The following is an 18,463-nucleotide window of genomic DNA, read 5'->3' as shown; positions in this document are numbered from 1 at the left end:
GGAGATTAGGGAACAAGACAAGACATTTCTAAAGGTCAGACTCCATTCGGTTCCGATTCTCAAGTATCTCTTTTAAATCAGAAAGAAACAATTGGAAAATTTGAAAGCCTCCACAATCTAAAGCTGCTGTAGCAACTTCTCTGGTTGAGACCTTAAAGCTTAGGGTGTTGACAATGAATTTGTCAACAGGTTGTTTTGCCATATCTGGGGCATGAATGTGAGCAGTTTAGCTAGTTCAAAATTGTTGTTCATTTTCGTTTTGTTAATTGGTTCTGTTTTTCCTGCTGACTTTACTGAAAATTTGATCCTTTCAGTATACATTTTTGTTAAAAGGTCATATATTCGTACCATAACCATGCTTGCCAGTTCAATCAGAGGGATTAGATACAAAGTGAATAAATGTTTACGAAGGTTCATCACAGCGTCATTACTCGGCAATTCTTGAGAACAGAGTAGATTTGCTCTTCTGATCACATTTAGTTCTTATATAAACTGCAAGTTTGTCATGCAGGCTGTTACATGATGGAGCTTTACATTACTTCGGAATTTAGCTACCATTCCATATGGGCAACAAACTTATTATTTTGAAGGTACTTAATCAAAGAAGTCAACATCGCATTGGCGCAATGACAGACACTTGGAGAGTTCACAGAGCTCCAAGATCGAATGTCGAATGTCGAATGCCGAAACTTGTTTTTTGTTTTTCTTTGAAAGAAACATCCATGGGGCCTGAAAGAGCAAATTACTGCACCAGAAGAAGCAATGCTGATCCATATCAAGAAACAAAGAACTCTAGGCCCCTGAAATCAATTAAAAGAAGAAGGAACCCTTTATCACAATATTACTAAGACTTACCTCTGACAGTTCTGACACAAGAAAAATGTGCGATCATGAATGGAAACACCATTCAAAAGAATAATCGAGCTCTCCGAAAGAAAAGATTACATTGCCCCATGTCAAGTTGGAATCATTTAAGAGATGCTTTTGACATAAACCCCAATACTAAACTACAGATTCAACCCCTTACTAGCAATTCTAAGTATCATTACTGGAATCTTGACAAAAATGTGAAAGGCACACCGTCCATATCAATACCCACGCATAAAAAATGTTTTTATAACGTATAGCGTACTTACTTTTTGTCTGTGAATGCCACTTTCTTATGGTCCTGTACCAGTTCCGCAGGTAAAACAAAACTACAAGACGTGATATACCAGCAAGAGCCACATAAAGGAATGCCATCAAGAAAGATCTCTGAGGGGATACACCAGCAGTAGCGAAGGCTAGTAGGTACCCAATTAAGTTGCAGGGGATGATAAAACTTCCAGATTTGATGCCGTCTAAAGTTTTCTTGGCAACGTCATCAGCTTTCATAGGAACAGGAGAGCCAATTATGATTTTGGTGAGTTCTGGCATTTTCCTCTTCGCTGCAATTGGTCAGCTTTTAATAATTAAATGCAACTGTCCGATATGTAACTTAAATGTGCTAATTGCTATGGTTAACTTGGTTATTCTCGAAGAAATCTACATCCATATCAAGCACCAGAGAATTCTAGGCCCTTGAAATCATGGGAGAAAAGAGAAACTCATTTCTTTAGCCCCATACTAGAAAAAAGCCAAACAAGCTTGGAAAAATATGTGTCTAATTTCTCCTGAAGTTTATAAATATACAAATTTATTGCATAGACTTACTGTTTTTTCTGTGCATGCCATTTCTTTATGATCCCATACAAGTTCCATCGGAAAAGCAGACCTCCAAAGCGAAATAGACCGGCGAAAACCACCTCAAGGGATGCCGTCAGGAACGATCTCTGAGGGGATACACCAGCAGTAACCATGGCGAGTGTTTGCCCAAGAAAGCTGCTGGGGATGCTAAAACTTCCACATTTGATACCATCAACGGTTATCTTGCCAATTTCTTCAGCATTGATTCCACCAGAGCCAACTATGATTTTGCTCAGTTCTGGCATAATCTTCCTTGCTGCAATACACATGATAGAGTGCTAATTTTACTCATTTATTATCTCAATTATACAATAATTTGTTGAGAAAAACATCAGGGATGAATTATATGACATAATATTTAAAAATTCTCTAAACTATTTCAAAAAATAAATCTTTACTCTTTTGAATTAAATAAACTCTTTTAACTAATAATAAATTATTTATTTTTATTTAAAATATCATTTGTTAATATGATCTGTTGATATATAATAATATAATATAATAATATTTTTACTATTCATTTTAACTCCACGTAACATAAAAATGACCCCCCCCCAAAAAAAAGTTAACTACAAAGGAAAAAAGGCTCCTAAGATTTACAATAAGTATTACTCATATGAAGACCGAATAGACCTCACAAATAGAAATGATTGAGATTTTAAAATTATATACAATTAATTATACTGATATAGATATGAACTCTAAGAAAAAAGTTCGTAATTAGTATAATGAATACAACTTCAGCATAGAATGGAAAAGATAAAGAAAGTAAAAATCAGACCTTCCTCTAGACCAGGAGTTTCAGTAACTGGAGGGAATATTATAGATGCATGAATATTATCCTCAATAACTTCCTGTTGCAATGATTCTGCTAAACCCCGAAGGCCAAATTTGGTTGCTGAATAGGCCGCATACCCATAAACACCTACCTATATTATCATATTATACATTACAATAATCAATTAAAAAATTATAATGAAATAAATTGTAAAGGTAAAATACTTTGATTTTTTTAAATTTTGATATTTATTAATATTCGAGATTTACGATTTGTTTTAAAAGAATATGTTTTGTTAGACACATAAGTCCTGCAATTAGTCAATCATTAATATTTTCAATAGTATAATAATGTAGTAACATTTTTAAGATAATTTTATTCTATATTAATTTTAAAAATTATCACAATATAAAATATGTTTTTTTTTTATTTTTTACTCTTTCTTTCTCTCTCTACTCTACCCAAGCATTCTCTCAATTTCCTCACTAAATTTGATCCACTTCCCATACAGCCATCTATAGCAGATGGCATGGTAAACGTTAACCAAACATTCTCCGACCACAGAAACGCTAAATTGGACATTCCTTGACTAGATCTGATCGTGGGAACATTGGATCTAGCACTTCTTCACTAGATCTAGTAGCGAGAATGCTAGATTTGGCACTCCCGTGGCCAGATTTGGTTAGTGACTACTAGATCTGGCATTCCCATGGTATTGGAGAACATCGACACAAGATCATGTTGGAGGGGTGCGATTTGGCACTCCTAGATCAGATTCGATAGTGGGAATGCTAGATCTGGTGCTCTTATGATCAATTCCAACTGCAAGGTGATCGACTGGAGTAAGGGAGAGCCACTGGTTAGCTTGAAAAAAAAAATTTAAAAAGGAAAAGAGTGAAAAAGAATAAGAAAGAAAAAAAAATTTTAGATATTTTACTTTTGTCTATTAATGTCAACCATTTTAAATACTAATAAACTTATATAAAATTATAATTAAAACTTAAAATAGCAGTGTATTTTACCTAGAATGCACAAAATTATCAAAAGCTAAAAGCCACGGATTAAGCTACAAACGTGGCCGGCCATTGAAGACATAAGAGCGATGCAGACAGGCCCCTTGTCCTTTCTATCCTTCATCAACGGCAAAGCGGCTTTGATGTCATTGAAACTTCCCGTCAGGTTCACGTCTATCATGAACTTGACCACATCCAATCCCTGGTTTTCAAGCTCCTGAATAACATACACGCCATGGTTAACAACTAGGACATCAATAGGGCCAGCCTCCTTGATCGTACGCTTAACGGCGTCGTAGTCACGAACATCTGCTGCGAAGATCGTGACGTCGACTTGGTAGGCCTGACGGATTTATTGCTTGGCCTCTTCGAGCTTGTCAAGGGAGCGGGTCAGAAGGGAAATACGGGCTCCCTCGGCGGCAGCTTGGTTGACAATGGCCAGGCCAATGCCAATTGACCCGCCTGTTATAAACACGAGGCGGTTTTTTATAGGGATGGTGACAGGACGGGGACGTACGATGAAGTAGAGGAGGAGAAGGACGATAGGTAGAAGGAGGAGAGCGAAGAGCACCGTTGAAAGTTAAGTAGAGTTGCTGCGCTGACTTCAATATGTAGAATTTCCTGGAAGGAAAACATCAAGTCCATTTATCCCAGGGCGGCAAATTTTAGATTCCGAACTCTTTTTTAAAAGGCAGGTGGGTTTCTTAAATTAAAGTGAAATAAATAAATATCAGTTTCTGGTTTTTATTGCTAAGTAATCAACATGAAACATGGATAATGATTTTTAGATTTAGAAATCTTTTCAAGTGGTATCATAATTAAAATAATAATAATAAATAAATTTATAAATTAAAAATTTTAATATTAAATTAAAAAATATAAATTTAATATATTTATTTAATACTTCAAAGTAAAAATATCTAGAAAAAATTATAATTATTTATAACAATTTTTTATATATTTGAAAACATTGCATGATAGTATTAATAAAAACACTATCAAATACATCTTTTCTACATATGTCATCTGGCATTTATTCATCTACTTATCACTTATTCGATTTAGCAATAATTCATCCACTCGTTACTCATTTGAAAAATATTACATGATAGCATTAGTAGAAACACCGTCAAATGCTGTCATATGTCATTTAACAATCATTCACTTATCACTCAAATACTATCATATGTCACCTACCATCATTCACTTATCACTTAACAATCATTCACTTGTCACTCATTCGAAAAACATTGCATGATAAGCAATAGTAGAAACATGACGTTGTTACAATTAGTAAGATCAATGTAAGTTTTTATTTATATATATATATATATAATTAGGAAAATAGAAATTCGAACTTTACTTTTTAAGTAGAGGGTCATGAACCAACCAATGAATCAATTGTTCAAATGCGATCAATGCAAGTTTTATTAGCAAATAAATCAAAAGATACACAATAGTTTATTTGTCTCAACCATCTTCCTTGCAAGATCACCAATTCCATTAACTTTAACAAATTCCTCATCCAAACACAGTTGGATTGAAAATTATTTACAATTGAAATCTAGTTGAGCTGTTTTGAGAAAGTGACAAACACAGACAAAGATCAAGTAGAGGAAAGTCACTACAAGTCTCAAGAGTACAACTTGAATTTTTGAAAAGAGAGAATAGTTTAGGTTTTAACTTTTTTAATAAAATCTTAAATTATAATTTTTTTTATCTTTCAATGTAGTATTTAAATATTAATATATAAATTATTTTTTTATAAATTTACTTTTTGATAATATTTAAATATTATTATTCTTGAAAGAATATTTAAAAATCTACTTTTTGACCCCACTTCTTACAAAATTGCAAAAAAAATTAATGGGTTTATAGTATTATTAAATATATAAAACTCTAAAAAATAATATAATAAATAAATATTTAAATATTATTAATATATAAAATTTTAACAAAATCTACCTTATGAAGTTTAATAAATAAATTATAGTGTAAAACAATAAGAATAGAACTACTTTTTTATATAATTATTGCTAAGACAAAAAGGAGGATACAGGCCAGGATTTTATCAGATAAAATAAAATATAGCCGCATTATGGTCTGATTTTTAATTTGTAAGCAGCAAAGCAGATAAAACAACTCGTGAATATAAACAGAAGGATTAGATCCTCAAATTAAGATTGCAAGGCAAAGGGTGAGTGCTGGTTGCATCAATTAAATGTTGCAGTTAGCATAAAAAAATGAAAATAAATAAAGAAAAGGAAATAATTAATCTAATAAATGATCTCAGGTCCGAAATCAGCAAGATTCTTGTTATTTTCTGCAAGAAAAGTGCATAACAGAGTCTATCTCCTTCCCTATCAAAAATGGCAGAAGGGTTTGGTAGCTCCTGCCCCTAAATCTAACCTATCAATAGTGGTTGGGGATAGTGAGTAGTAACTCATATATATACCTTTGGTGATAACGGCCATCTACATTGATCTCTCATGCTAAAATACAACAGAAGAGTAGTGTTTTTAGTAGCTATTTATGAGGTTGAAGCTGTGATTAAATGGGTCTACGGGATATAATCAAGTTTGATCATTCAATTTTGCCAAGTGCTGGTAGCAGAACAAATTTATTGATGTTGATCATGCACAAAGTTCTAATACTAACTGCAACTTCCAATCTAGTGTCAATTTTAGCATGACAGTTATTATGATTTAAGATAATTAGTTTTCAGCAAGCAAAGTTTAATCCTACTTAAGGAGATTTGATTCATCCAGTATTAAAGAATTTAAAATGTCAGGGTTCAACATGTTTTTATTTCTATTGCACTCTAATCTCATATATCACATTTTGTTCTGCGATCTTTGGGAAACACCATCAAGCTTAATGCCAATGGAATTAAGAGACTAATTTTGTTCATATTTTTAGGATTAAAATCGACTAATTGACTGATCAGAGCTCAATTACGTTTTACTTAGTTGAAAAGTTTGAGTTGGAAGCAGATCATATCGGTGCAAGGCAGCGGATGTGTGGAAATTGGAGGGTTATATAGACTGACTCTGGAAGACACAAAACAAAAAAAAGCAGTATTTATCTCAAGTAGAGATGGTCTTCTTCCACCAATTGGAGTGTTGTTATGGTTCTATATATAGGTAACCCTACTTGTGTTTTGTATTTGTTGAGTTCATATTTTTATTATTTTTTTCCCAGGAAATTAAAAAGAAAGTTTTCATAATAGAGATTGGGGGCTTTGAGCAAATCGAGAATAAATTTTCACAAGCTTCATAAGAATTGTCAATTAATTCTTTGAACATATGACAGCACTTCGGATCACAATTTATTTTAATACAAACCACGAACTTTCCAATGCAGGCTGTCGTGTATTGCTTGCAGTTCTTGTCATAATAAGTCCAGGACAAACTATAGCTTCTCCCAATTCAGGCCATTGAAACATGATTCCAGCATGTTTATTACTTACTTTTAAGTATATGGAAAACTTCATTTTGGGCAATAAAGCAGTATTTAGAAAGTTGGGATGAACATTGCAAAGAAAATTGATACATCTGATTTAGCAAGTAGACAAATGCTTTAGATTCAATTCTCATAAATGACTCCCACCTCGTCAATTATGGATCCAACCACTGACTTCTTTCACCTCAGATTTGAGATGGAGATTTGGTGAGAGGTTCAGATCCCAGAGTTGAAACTTGTTATTCTCAAAGAAATTAATCCATGCCCATATACCATGTCAAGCTCCAGAGAAATCTAGGCCCTTGAAATCATGGGAGAAAAGAGAAACTCATTAGCACCACATTCGTTATAGAAAACTCTTTAACCCCACACTAGAAAAAAGCTAAACAAAGTCGGGAAAATATGTGCTTAATTCCTCCTGACGTTTATAAGCACACAAATTTATTGCATAGACTTACTGTTTTTTCTGTGCATGCCATTGCTCTATGGTCCCATACAAGTTCCATTGGAAAAGCAGACCTCCAAAGCGAGATAGACCGGCGAAAACCACCTCAAGGGATGCCATCAGGAACGATCTCTGAGGGGATACACCAGCAGTAGCTATGGCGAATGTTTGGCCAAGAAAGTTGCAGGGGATGCCAAAACTTCCAGATTTTATGCCATTAACAGTTATCTTGCCAATTTCTTCGGCTTTCATTCCACCAGAGCCAACTATGATTTTGGTCAGTTCTGGCATATTCTTCCTTGCTGCAAAATACATGATACAGTGGTAATTATACTAATTTATTATCTCCTCACATCAGAGAAGGTAATATATATATATATATATATATATGACATAATATTTTTAAAAGTTCAATTATTTAAAATTTTTTTAAATATATATTTTTTTATTACATTCAATTAAGTTTTTATATTTTATTTTAGATGAAATATATGTTTTTATTAACAATTGATTAATTGTTTTTAATAAAAATAACATTTATTATTTTTTGTCTCGTGATACATATTGATATATTATAATTAATAATGATATTGATGATATAATTATGTGAGATTTTTATTTTTTACATTAACATTACATAGTATTAAATAATAATAATAATAAAATCATTAAATTGACTAAAAATGTTTGTACAATTTACAATTATATTCCCTACAAATATTGTAATTATTCAATTCCAAGTTCTAACTATCCACACTGTAAGGACTTACCTACTACTTATATGAAGCCCAAGTAGACCCACAAATAAAAATATTGAAATTTTAAAATTATATACAATTAATTAATTAATTATATGAACTCCAAGAAAAAAAAATGAAAATGGGACAGCGAATGCAACTTCAGCATGATAGAAGTCTAGGAATGGAAAAAATAAAAGAAAGTAAAAATCTCACCTTCAACTATACCAGGAGTTTCAGTAACTGGAGGGAATATAATAGACACGTGAATATTATCCTCAATTACTTCTTGTTGCAATGATTCGGCTAATCCACGAAGGCCAAATTTGGTTGCTGAATAGGCCGCAAACCCATAAATTCCTACCTATATTTCCATATAATTAAACATTACCAATAATCACTTCAAAAAATTGTAATGAAACAAAAGGAAAATGAAATAACATATATAATTGATTAAAAATAGAAAAAATCACAATTTTATTACTTTGTGTATTTATCTTTTTATCGTCTAAATAAATTATATTTTTTATAATTTTTCTAATATCTTCGTACCTAAATGTAATTTTTATTTTTTGGAAAGCGAAAGCAAAACGTAAATAATAAAACCGAACTTAAATAAGTTATAATGGAATATGTTAATGTATAATAATGCACACAATTATCAAAAGCTGAAACCCAAGGATTAAGCTACAAACTTGGCCGGCCATTGAAGACATGAGGGCGATGGAGGCAGGCTCCTTGTCCTTTCTATCCTTCATCAACGGCAAAGCGGCTTTGATGACATTGAAACTCCCCGTCAGGTTCACGTCTATCATGAACTTGACCACATCCAATCCCTGGTTCTCAAGCTCCTGAATAGCATACACGCCATGGTTGACAACTAGGACATCAATAGGGCCAGCCTCCTTGATCGCACTCTGAACGGTATCGTAGTCACGAACATCTGCAGCGAAGATCGCGACGTCGACTTGGTAGGCCTGACGGATTGATTGCTTGGCCTCTTCGAGCTTGTCGAGGGAGCGGGCCAGAAGGGAAATACGGGCTCCCTCGGAGGCAGCTTGTTTGGCAATGGCCAGACCAATGCCAATTGATCCGCCTGTTATAAACACGTGGCGGTTTTTTATAGGGATGGTGACGGGGCGGGGCCGGACGATGAAGTAGAGGAGGAGGAGGAGGAGGAGAGCGAAGAGCACCATAGAAAGTTAATTTGTTTAGCGAAGAGAAATTTGGTAAGGTTAAAGTAGAGCTGCTGCACTGACTTCAATATGTAGAATTTCCGGGCAGGAAAACATCAAGAGGAAATTGACATCAAATTCCATTTATCCGAGGGCGGTAAAATTTTAGATTCCAAACTCTTTTGAAAAAGCAAGTGGGTTTCTTAAATTAAAGTGAAATAGATATCATTTTCTTGTTTTTATTTATTGCTAACGTTATCAATATAAAACATCCTCACCTCCATGAGTTTTGGATGTGACAGGATGCCTAACCAGAAGCACTGCCGATCATTATTTCCGAGTTTAATAAATAAATTATAGTATTAATCAATAAGAATAGAACTGCGTTTTTCATTTAATTATTGCTAAGACAAAAAGACGGATACAGGTCAGGACTCCATCGGATAAAATAACATATAGCTACATTATGGTCTGATTTTTAATTTGTAAGCAGCCAAGCAGATAAAACAACTCTTTGAGTATAGACAAAAGGATTGGATCCTCAAATTAAGATTTCAAGGCAAAGGGTGTGTGCTGGTTGCATCAATTAAATGTTGAAGTTACCATAAATATATCAAAATAAATAAAAAAAGGAAATAATTAATCTAATGAATGATCTCAGGTCTGAAATCAGCAATATTATTGTTATTTTTCTGCTAAAACTTTGCCTAACAGAGTCTATCTCCTTCTCTATCAAAAATGGAAGAAGATTTTAATAGCTCCTGGCCCCGAAGCTAACCTATCAATAGTTGTTGGGGATGGCAGTGAGTTTATATACCTTTGGGGTGATAACGTGCATCTACATTGATCTCTCATGCTAAAATATAACAGAAGAGTAGGGTTGATCACAAATTTATGGGTCCACGGAAGTAACCAAGTTTGAGCTTTCAATTTTGTCCATTGCTGGTAACAGAACAAATTTGTTGTTGTCAATCACAAAGTTCTAATACTAACTGAAACTTCCATTCTAGGATGTAATTGATTAATGGTTGCAGGCTTGCTTGCAGCTCTTAAATCAATCATGAGAATTTTGGCTACTACACTTCAGTTTCGCTAATAAACTCATGATTTTTAAAACTTGAAGGTATCTGATCTACTATCAAGTGAACGTCGCATGCATTAATCAGATAAAATGCCAGAAACTCAGATGATGAGCTGGAAAGAGCTTCAGTTTTTGAATTTTTTTTTTTAAAGGCAAATTTATTGATAAGATCTCACGTGACACAAGCCTTACAACTATAGACAAAAAAATCCTTGCATACGAAGATTGGCTAAGCAACAGAAGTGGTTTGATGTGCCTTCAAAAGAAAGAGCGACATTACAGTATTCAAGTTAATGTCATAACAAACCACAGCCTTACGGAATAAAAGAACTCTATTCCTATGTAAACCAGGATACCTAAAAGGATCTATCAACATGAGGAGATGAGGAATCCAAAGACAAAGAAGGTATTGAAATTATCAACTCTTAGAACTCCAGCTTTAGCCAGACCATCTGCCACTGTATCGATTTCACGACTAATATGGTTGAAGGTGACCTTGCTTATTCTTTTGGTGAGAGTTCCAACGGCGTTGGAGATGAGCTTCATACAAGTTCTTGCATGTTAATGAATGCTAAAACTTGTTATTGGTAAAAACATATTAAAAGAGTACCAACATCCATTAGACCTCAGGGGTAAATCACGGCAGCCGGAAGGGAAAAAGGATCAATATAAAGCACCAACTATCTCTACTTCCCTCAAAATAAATCAAAACAAAAAGGAAACCTTTTAGCATGACATTTATTATGATTTAAGACAATTAGTTGTCAGCAAGAAAAGTTTAATCATGCATGCATACAATTATCATTCAACAGAATAATCAAAGTTCTCACATCTTTTCCAACGTAAAACTCACAATTGCCTTATTTAGATATACTTTTAACATAATCTGCAACTAGCTCGAGATACATTTAAAGCAAGGTGGACAGGTATATATGCTTCCTCCTAAAGCATAAATAAGCCAATTTATTGCATATGTTTAGCTTTTTTCAGCGCATGCACTTTTCTATTCTCCCATGTATACCAGTTCCATAGGTAAAACAGAGCTACAAAGCGTGATATACCAGCACAAACCACCTCAGTCGACGCCATCAAGAAGATCTCTGAGGGGATAAGCCAGAAGTAGCTATGGCCAGTATGTGCCCAATAAAGTTGCAGGGGATGATATAACTTCCAGATTTGATGCCATCTAAAGTCATTTTTGCAATTTCTCCAACTTCGTTGCACCGGAGGAGGCAGTTATGTTTTTGGCGAGTTCTGGCATAGCCTTGATTGCAGCAGTTGGTCAGTTTTTAATATAATTAGATGCAACTGATTGATAAAAAAAATATACAATTGGCTATAATTGATCTCTTACAAGAAGCTTGCTAGAGTTAAATGGGTCTCCTTATTTTTCATGTATAAATGAACATAAATTGATTAATAATATCTCAAAAAATGATGATACCTCACAACTTTACAAAAATCAACTATGTCATTAAAGAATCAGTCAATTTATAGCGTGATAAAAGTATCATTGCCGCGCCTTCATCTAGACCGGGAGTTTCAGTGACTGGAGGGCATATGAGAGCGACATGAATACTATCCGAAATGACTTCCTGTTGCAATACTTCTGCTAATCTCCGGAGGCCAAATTTGCTTACTGAATAGGCCCAATAACCATAAACTCCTACCTATAGCCACATTATTCATTGAAAAAAAATCAATTAAAGGTAATTAACAAGAAAGAATCATAAAAATGGGCAAAATTTAAGGCTAAATAACTCATAGTGATCTAGTTTTTGTCAAAAGCTAATAAAAAATCAAGGAATAAGACAGACCTGGCCAGCCTGTGAGGACATGAGAGCGATGCAAAGAGGCCCCTTATTTTTCCTATCTTTCATCAGGAGCAAAACAGCTTTGATGACATTAAAAGTCCCCATCAGGGTCACGTCTACCATGAATCTGACCTCATCCAGTCCCTGTCTGTCCAAAGCCGGAGGCACAAATACTAGAACATCAATGGGGCCGTCATCCTTGACTGCACACTGAACAGCTTCAAAATCTCAAACATCAGCAGCGAAGATCGAGACGTCGACATCGTAGACCTGTCGTATTGATTTCTTGGCCTCCTGAACGGGCCAAGAGGGAGACACGTGCTCCTTCGGAGGCGGCACGTTTGGCCACGGCGAGTCCGATGCCACTTGACCCCCGTTATGATCACGTGGCTGTTCTTGACAGGGACGTTAACGGGCCGGCGGACGGGAGGGCAAGCTTTTTTCTACCTACTCTTTGTTTTTTTAAAATTTTTTAATTTCATCCCTGTAAAAATATTAAAAATTTTTTAACATATTTTTATTTTTTTAAAATTTTAAAATTTTATTTTTAAACTAATCTTTTATTTGGTGAGATGGCTCATAACAATTAACCCTAGTTAATTTTAATAGACTATAAATAAAACTTATTGTAATAAAATTATATTCAAATTTTATTTTCCAAAACCTTTTAACCATAACCTTTTATTTTATATTCAAATTTTATTTTCCAAAACCTTTTATTTTCCAAAATTTTAAATTATATTCCAAAAGTCATTTTTCTTACACTTTTTCGCTTGAACATTTTCCGTGCATAAAACCACTAATCAATAATTTAAATTTCATGTAAGAATAATGAGTAAGTTTGATTTATTTATTGTTATTTTATTTTTAATATTTTCAATTTTAAATTTTTTCTTTATTTAATAGTTTTCATTTAGTGATTTTAATTTAGGGTTTATCTTTTTAGTCATTTTTTATCAAAAATAACAAAGCAAAGATTTGATTGAGCTTACTTATTTATTTAGGGATTGTTTGATTGCTTCCCTACAAATTTTTTTTTTTAGATTCTTGTAAACAATTAAATTTTTTATTCGGGGTTGCTTCTTCATCTAATTGTTTATTAATATTGTATTTTATTTTTGTAATTAATTTTAAGGAATTACTTCTCATTGAATTATTTATTGATAGCACTTAATATTTTTTAAGATATTGCTTTCGATTAAGATTTTTGTTATTATATTTGTTAATTTTTGTTTGTCATTAAAGTTTATTTAAGAATTAGGATTATTGTCATTATTAAATTATTTATAATTATAACAATTAATTATTTTAAGTAATTTATTAATATTGATTTTTTGAATAATTTAAAAAATTTTTGAATTATGAAAATAAATTGCCATGAAGAGAATTGAATCTTACTTCAAGAAAAAGAGTCATTCATAAAATGTTAGTACTTCTAAATCTTCACTCCTCTAAACATGAAATCTTAATTCTGTCATTGGTGTCAGGGGCCTGACGATGAAGTAGAGGAAGAAACCAAGGAATGGTATAATGACAAGAGTGAAGAGAATGTTGAAGATTGTTCTTTAATCTTGCATTCAAACTCTTACAGAAGTATATATAGATGGAGGTTCCTGGGTTTTTCAATTTTGGAGAAGGAACAAGACAAACACGTAACCACAATCTTAGTTGAATAGTCTTATACACACCGTTTAACTATATATTCCCTAATGTTGTTTTCATCTTTACCTTTATCTTATTGTTACCCAGTTGTTTTACTATTTTACAAGTTTGGGTTTTTATTGCTTTTTTCACTGGTTGTTAGACGTGGTCATGTCTAGGGAAGGCTGCTGTAGAATCTGGCGCAGCTCTCGGTATTGGGTTCTTCAAAACCGTTGCTAGGCCAGACGCTTTATTTTCATTGGTTGGATTTTATCCTTCTTTCTCTTGTAAACTGAACATGTAAATGGTTGTTGCTTTGTTATTTTCGTTTTTGTCCATCTTTCTCTCTCCTCTTCCTCGACTTTGTTCATCAACCATCATCTGTTTATTCATATTTTTTTCCAGAAAATCCACAGAGCATCATTGGCAAGTGTTATTCAAAATATGTTAAGTTAGTTGCTGCAGGGCTGAATGGGAAACTCAAATTTATTATGTGATGTTAATCAAGCGTACTGAACTGCCGCTTAAGATTGATGAAATGTCCCACTGAGGTGTGGTGGTTTGAGATTCGCTCCAGATGTCTGAAGCACTTGCTTTTTTGAGCTTCCGTATGATATGTCTTTATGAAAAGATGCATTCCATTGTGGGGAGAGTTAAGTGTGTTTACTTATTAGGTTGTTACTCATAGTTTGTTTTTCTCGTGCTGCTTGGGAGTTGGTGCTTTTTTACGAGGGCTCTTGCTCTTTCTATATTCCTGTTAGGTGATCTCGTATTTGGGATTGTACATCTAACCTGAACCAGGCCAGCAGCTCCTTTATGGATTGCACTGGCTCGGGACATGGGGCATGAAAAAGTTAATATTGAAAGTGACTTCCTTTTTCGACATTATAAATTCTTGGGATAAACAGTAGGACTTTCTTTGATTGTGGAGTAATAGTGGAGTAGGTAAACAAAGATCTGGCACAATAATTACTATTTTTTGTGCAAGAAATTGTCATAATTGACAGCTTTCTTCTCTGTTATAAAATACAGAAACTTTTGGTAGCTCCTCTCACTATACATAGCAGCTGCTGTAGCAGCATCTCTGGTTGAGACCATAAAGCTTAGGCTGTTACCAATGAAGTACTTGTCAACAGGTTGTTTTGTCATTGCTGGGGTTAGCAGTTTAGCTAGTTAAAATTGTTGTTCACTTTCGTTTGGTTGATTGTTTCTTCTTGTCTTGCTGCTTATTTTGCAGCTTCTCCTATGCAATTGCTGCTTGCTTTATTAGGGTTTATCATCCAATTGTCATAAAAAAGACTTTCAAAAAAATAGACATAAGAAAATTGAATGCTTGGACCATACTTTCCATCAAAAGGTCATATATTTGTATCATAAGAATAACTATGTTTACAAAGGTCCATGAGAGCTCTGTCAATTGTTGCTCGGCAATTCTTGAAAACAAAGTAGATTTGCCGATTCTGATCACATATAGTTCTTATACAGACTGCAACTTTGTCATGCAGGCTGTTACATAATGGATGGTTTCTTTAGAATTTAGCTACAATTCAATATGGGCAACAAACTCATTATTTTGAAGGTATCTAATCAAAGAAGTCAACATCGCATTGGTGCAATGTCAGAAGCTTGGAGAGTTCAGAGAGCTTCAATTATTGAATGTCGAATGCCGAGACTTGTTATTGGTTAAATATCCACATCTATGAGACCTTTAAAGAGTAAACTACAGCAGCCAAAAGAAGCAATGCCGATCCATTTCAAGCAGCAAAGAACCCTAGGCCCCTGAAATCAATTAAAAGAATAGGGAATTCTTTATCACAATATTACTAAGACTTACTTCTGACAGTTTTGACACGAAAAATTTGCGATTATAAATGGAAACAGCATTCAACAGAACAATCAAGCTCTCGAAAAGAAAAGATTACATTGCCCATGTCACGTTGGAATAATTTAAGAGGTAGGCAGACCATCCACATCAATACCATGCATAATAAAATGTTTTTACAATGTACCAACATACTTACTTTTTTCTGTGCATGCCACTTTCCTATGCTCCTGTACCAGTTCCATAGGAAAAACAAAGCTACGAGACGTGATATACTAGCAATAACCACCTCAATGAATTCCATCAAGAAAGACCTCTGAGGGGATACACCAGCAGTAGCGATGGCTAGTATGTGCCCCTCAAAGTAGAAGGGGACGCTAAAACTGCCAGATTTGATACCATCTAACGTTTCGTTTGCAACTTCTTCAGCTTTCATTGCACCAGAGGCGCCTGCTATGATGTCGGTACGCTCTGGTCTAACCTTTCTTTCTGCAATTGGTCAGCTTTTAGCAACCACATGCATGCAAGTGCCTGATAAAGAATTTACTCTTAGAGAAACACAATTAAAAGTAGTAAGACAAAAAAACCTCACCCCTTCCTCTAGTCCAGGAGTGTCGGTGTCCGGAGGAAATACTAAAGTGACATGAATGTCATCCAAGATGACCTCCTGTTGTAGTGATTCTGCTAATCCCCGGAGGCCAAACTTACTAGCCGTATAAGCTGAGTAACCATAAAGACCTACCTATATATATATATATATATATGTAATGATTAACCTTACTATTTAAATTACACATATTGCATTTGAGTTCTAAAAACAAAAATGAAAGTACCAAAAATAACAACCCAAAATGCAATTTCATCACCTACTTGATCAGCTTGCGTTGAAATAAGAGCAATAGAGGTGGGCTGACGATCAGTCCTACCCTCATCGACGGCGGAGCGGCTTTTACGACGTTAAAACTGCCCATCAAATTCACCTCTATCGTTAACTTTATCTCATCCAATGCCTGCTTCTGAAAGGTCGACGCACAAAAATTCCCTGGTTAACCACCAGCACGTCAATGGGGCCAGCATCCTCGACCGCGCGTTTAACTGACTCGTAGTCACGAACATCGGCGGCGAAGCGACGTGGATTGATTTTTGGGCCTAGTGGAGCTTGTTGAGGGAGCAGGCCAGGAGAGAGATGCTGACCCTTCAGAGAAGCCTTTTTGGGCCAGGGCCAGCCCAATGCCACCTGTTATAAACCGTGGCGATTTGTTAATGGAATGGTATATGGGTGGGGACGACGATGACGGAGAGGAGGATGAGAAAGAATGGCGCGAGGAGGAGGATGAGAAAGAACATTGACGGTCGTGCTGGAAAGAGCGGACGGCGGTGATTTAAAGGAGAGTGTTTGGAGCAGAGGATTTCGGTATCCTCGAATTGGAGTAAGCTAGCAGCTGTTTGGCCAAATTTATAGGAAGGTCAAGATTGGAAACCCCAATTTATTTGCATTAATTAATTTTAAATAATCTGTATGACATATTTTAAGCATTTTGTGACACAAGTAGTAGATACAAACATCGATTGTTTTATCAGTCGATCACAAACGATCTGACGAAAGAATTTGTATTTCCAATAATAATTTAATAAATGGAGGTTGAGAAAAATAATTATACTAATTAAATGTGAGGAATCAAAGACAATTATTAATAGTAATTAATAATTTTATTGAATTATATATTGGAATAGCGGAGTAAAAAAAGAAGTCAGCAGAATCTTTTGTGTTTGGCGTGCCATGATTTTAGGTATTCCAATTAATGTTTTTGAAGCTTATTAAAAATATATATATAACATCTTCAAAAATTTTAAATAAATTTTTATTTTTTATCACATTTAATTAAATTTTTATATTTTTATTTTAAATAAAATAAATTTTTATGATTAATGATTGATTAATTGTTATTAATCAAATTTTCATATATCATTTTATCCACGTGATATTTATATATTATAATGAATGATGACGTGATATATTGATGTGATATTATAATATAATCATGTGATATTTTTACTTAAATTTCAATATCACATTAATATTATATGTGAGTATAAAAAAGCATTTCATGTTTTGATTAATAATAATTAATTAATTTTTTATTATCAAATTAAAATATAATAATTTGATGGAATACAATGAAAAAATTAATGATTTATTTAAAAATTTTTTAAATAATTTATTTTTTAAAAAAATCAAAAATGTACTTTTCATTAAAATGAGAGCACAAAAACAATTCCCTACATTTCAAGCCACAACAACAGCTTCCAAACCCAGAGAATATCGGTCCATATGCCTAAGACTCCAGAATATCTTCCCAATAATCATTTTCAAACACTCAAAATAAAGAGGGAATTGATACGTTTCCCTTGCCATAATGCAGACATATGACCAAACAAAAACCTATCACCGCTGCATCATCAATATTGCAAGTGCCTAATTCAAAACAAAAAGAAATCATATACATAACATAACCAATCTGCACAACCCACAACATCAAAAGACTTCATGTAACGACTCAGGAATAGAGCATCACAAACTGCATTAACACTCATTAACATGCATGAAAAGAACACACAGACCCCTCAACTAGCAACAGAATAAAAGAAGGATGATTACTCAAAAATCCTCAAAATATCCACTTCTTGTTGCGCTCCATTCTTTGCCGAGCTATCCTCCCTTTGGTTGGCTTCCTTTTTTATGTGTCTAATTTCCAAGCTAGACGGGTTA

General features: G+C 33.9%; 1 protein-coding gene and 3 pseudogenes across 2 annotated transcripts; all 4 read right to left on the bottom strand.

The window, feature by feature from the left end:
• Positions 1-575: 575 nt before the first annotated feature.
• On the bottom strand, positions 576-4,096 carry LOC110421468 (3-dehydrosphinganine reductase TSC10A-like; annotated as a pseudogene). The gene is made up of 4 exons (XR_016351543.1): positions 3,578-4,096; positions 2,507-2,654; positions 1,137-1,427; positions 576-800 (listed from the first exon to the last, which is right to left on the bottom strand). The product of XR_016351543.1 is annotated as a 3-dehydrosphinganine reductase TSC10A-like (transcript).
• A 2,889-nt stretch (positions 4,097-6,985) lies between these two features.
• Positions 6,986-9,356, bottom strand: LOC110422128 (3-dehydrosphinganine reductase TSC10B-like). Its single transcript, XM_021435914.1, has 4 exons — positions 8,856-9,356; positions 8,377-8,524; positions 7,437-7,725; positions 6,986-7,279 (listed from the first exon to the last, which is right to left on the bottom strand). Exons 1-4 carry the CDS (start codon positions 9,354-9,356, stop codon positions 7,273-7,275), a joined length of 945 nt encoding a protein of 314 aa, XP_021291589.1. The 3' UTR covers positions 6,986-7,272.
• Positions 9,357-11,379: 2,023 nt separating this feature from the next.
• On the bottom strand, positions 11,380-15,020 carry LOC110421467 (3-dehydrosphinganine reductase TSC10A-like; annotated as a pseudogene).
• A 534-nt stretch (positions 15,021-15,554) lies between these two features.
• On the bottom strand, positions 15,555-17,040 carry LOC110421466 (3-dehydrosphinganine reductase TSC10A-like; annotated as a pseudogene).
• Positions 17,041-18,463: the final 1,423 nt, after the last annotated feature.

The sequence above is a fragment of the Theobroma umbraticum genome, unplaced genomic scaffold, assembly GCF_002168275.2.
Source record: "Theobroma umbraticum cultivar Fairchild unplaced genomic scaffold, ASM216827v3 scaffold_130.0, whole genome shotgun sequence".
NCBI lineage: Eukaryota > Viridiplantae > Streptophyta > Magnoliopsida > Malvales > Malvaceae > Theobroma > Theobroma umbraticum.
The sequence above is the reverse complement of the archived record's forward strand: the minus strand, read 5'-3'. Positions and strand labels throughout refer to the sequence as shown.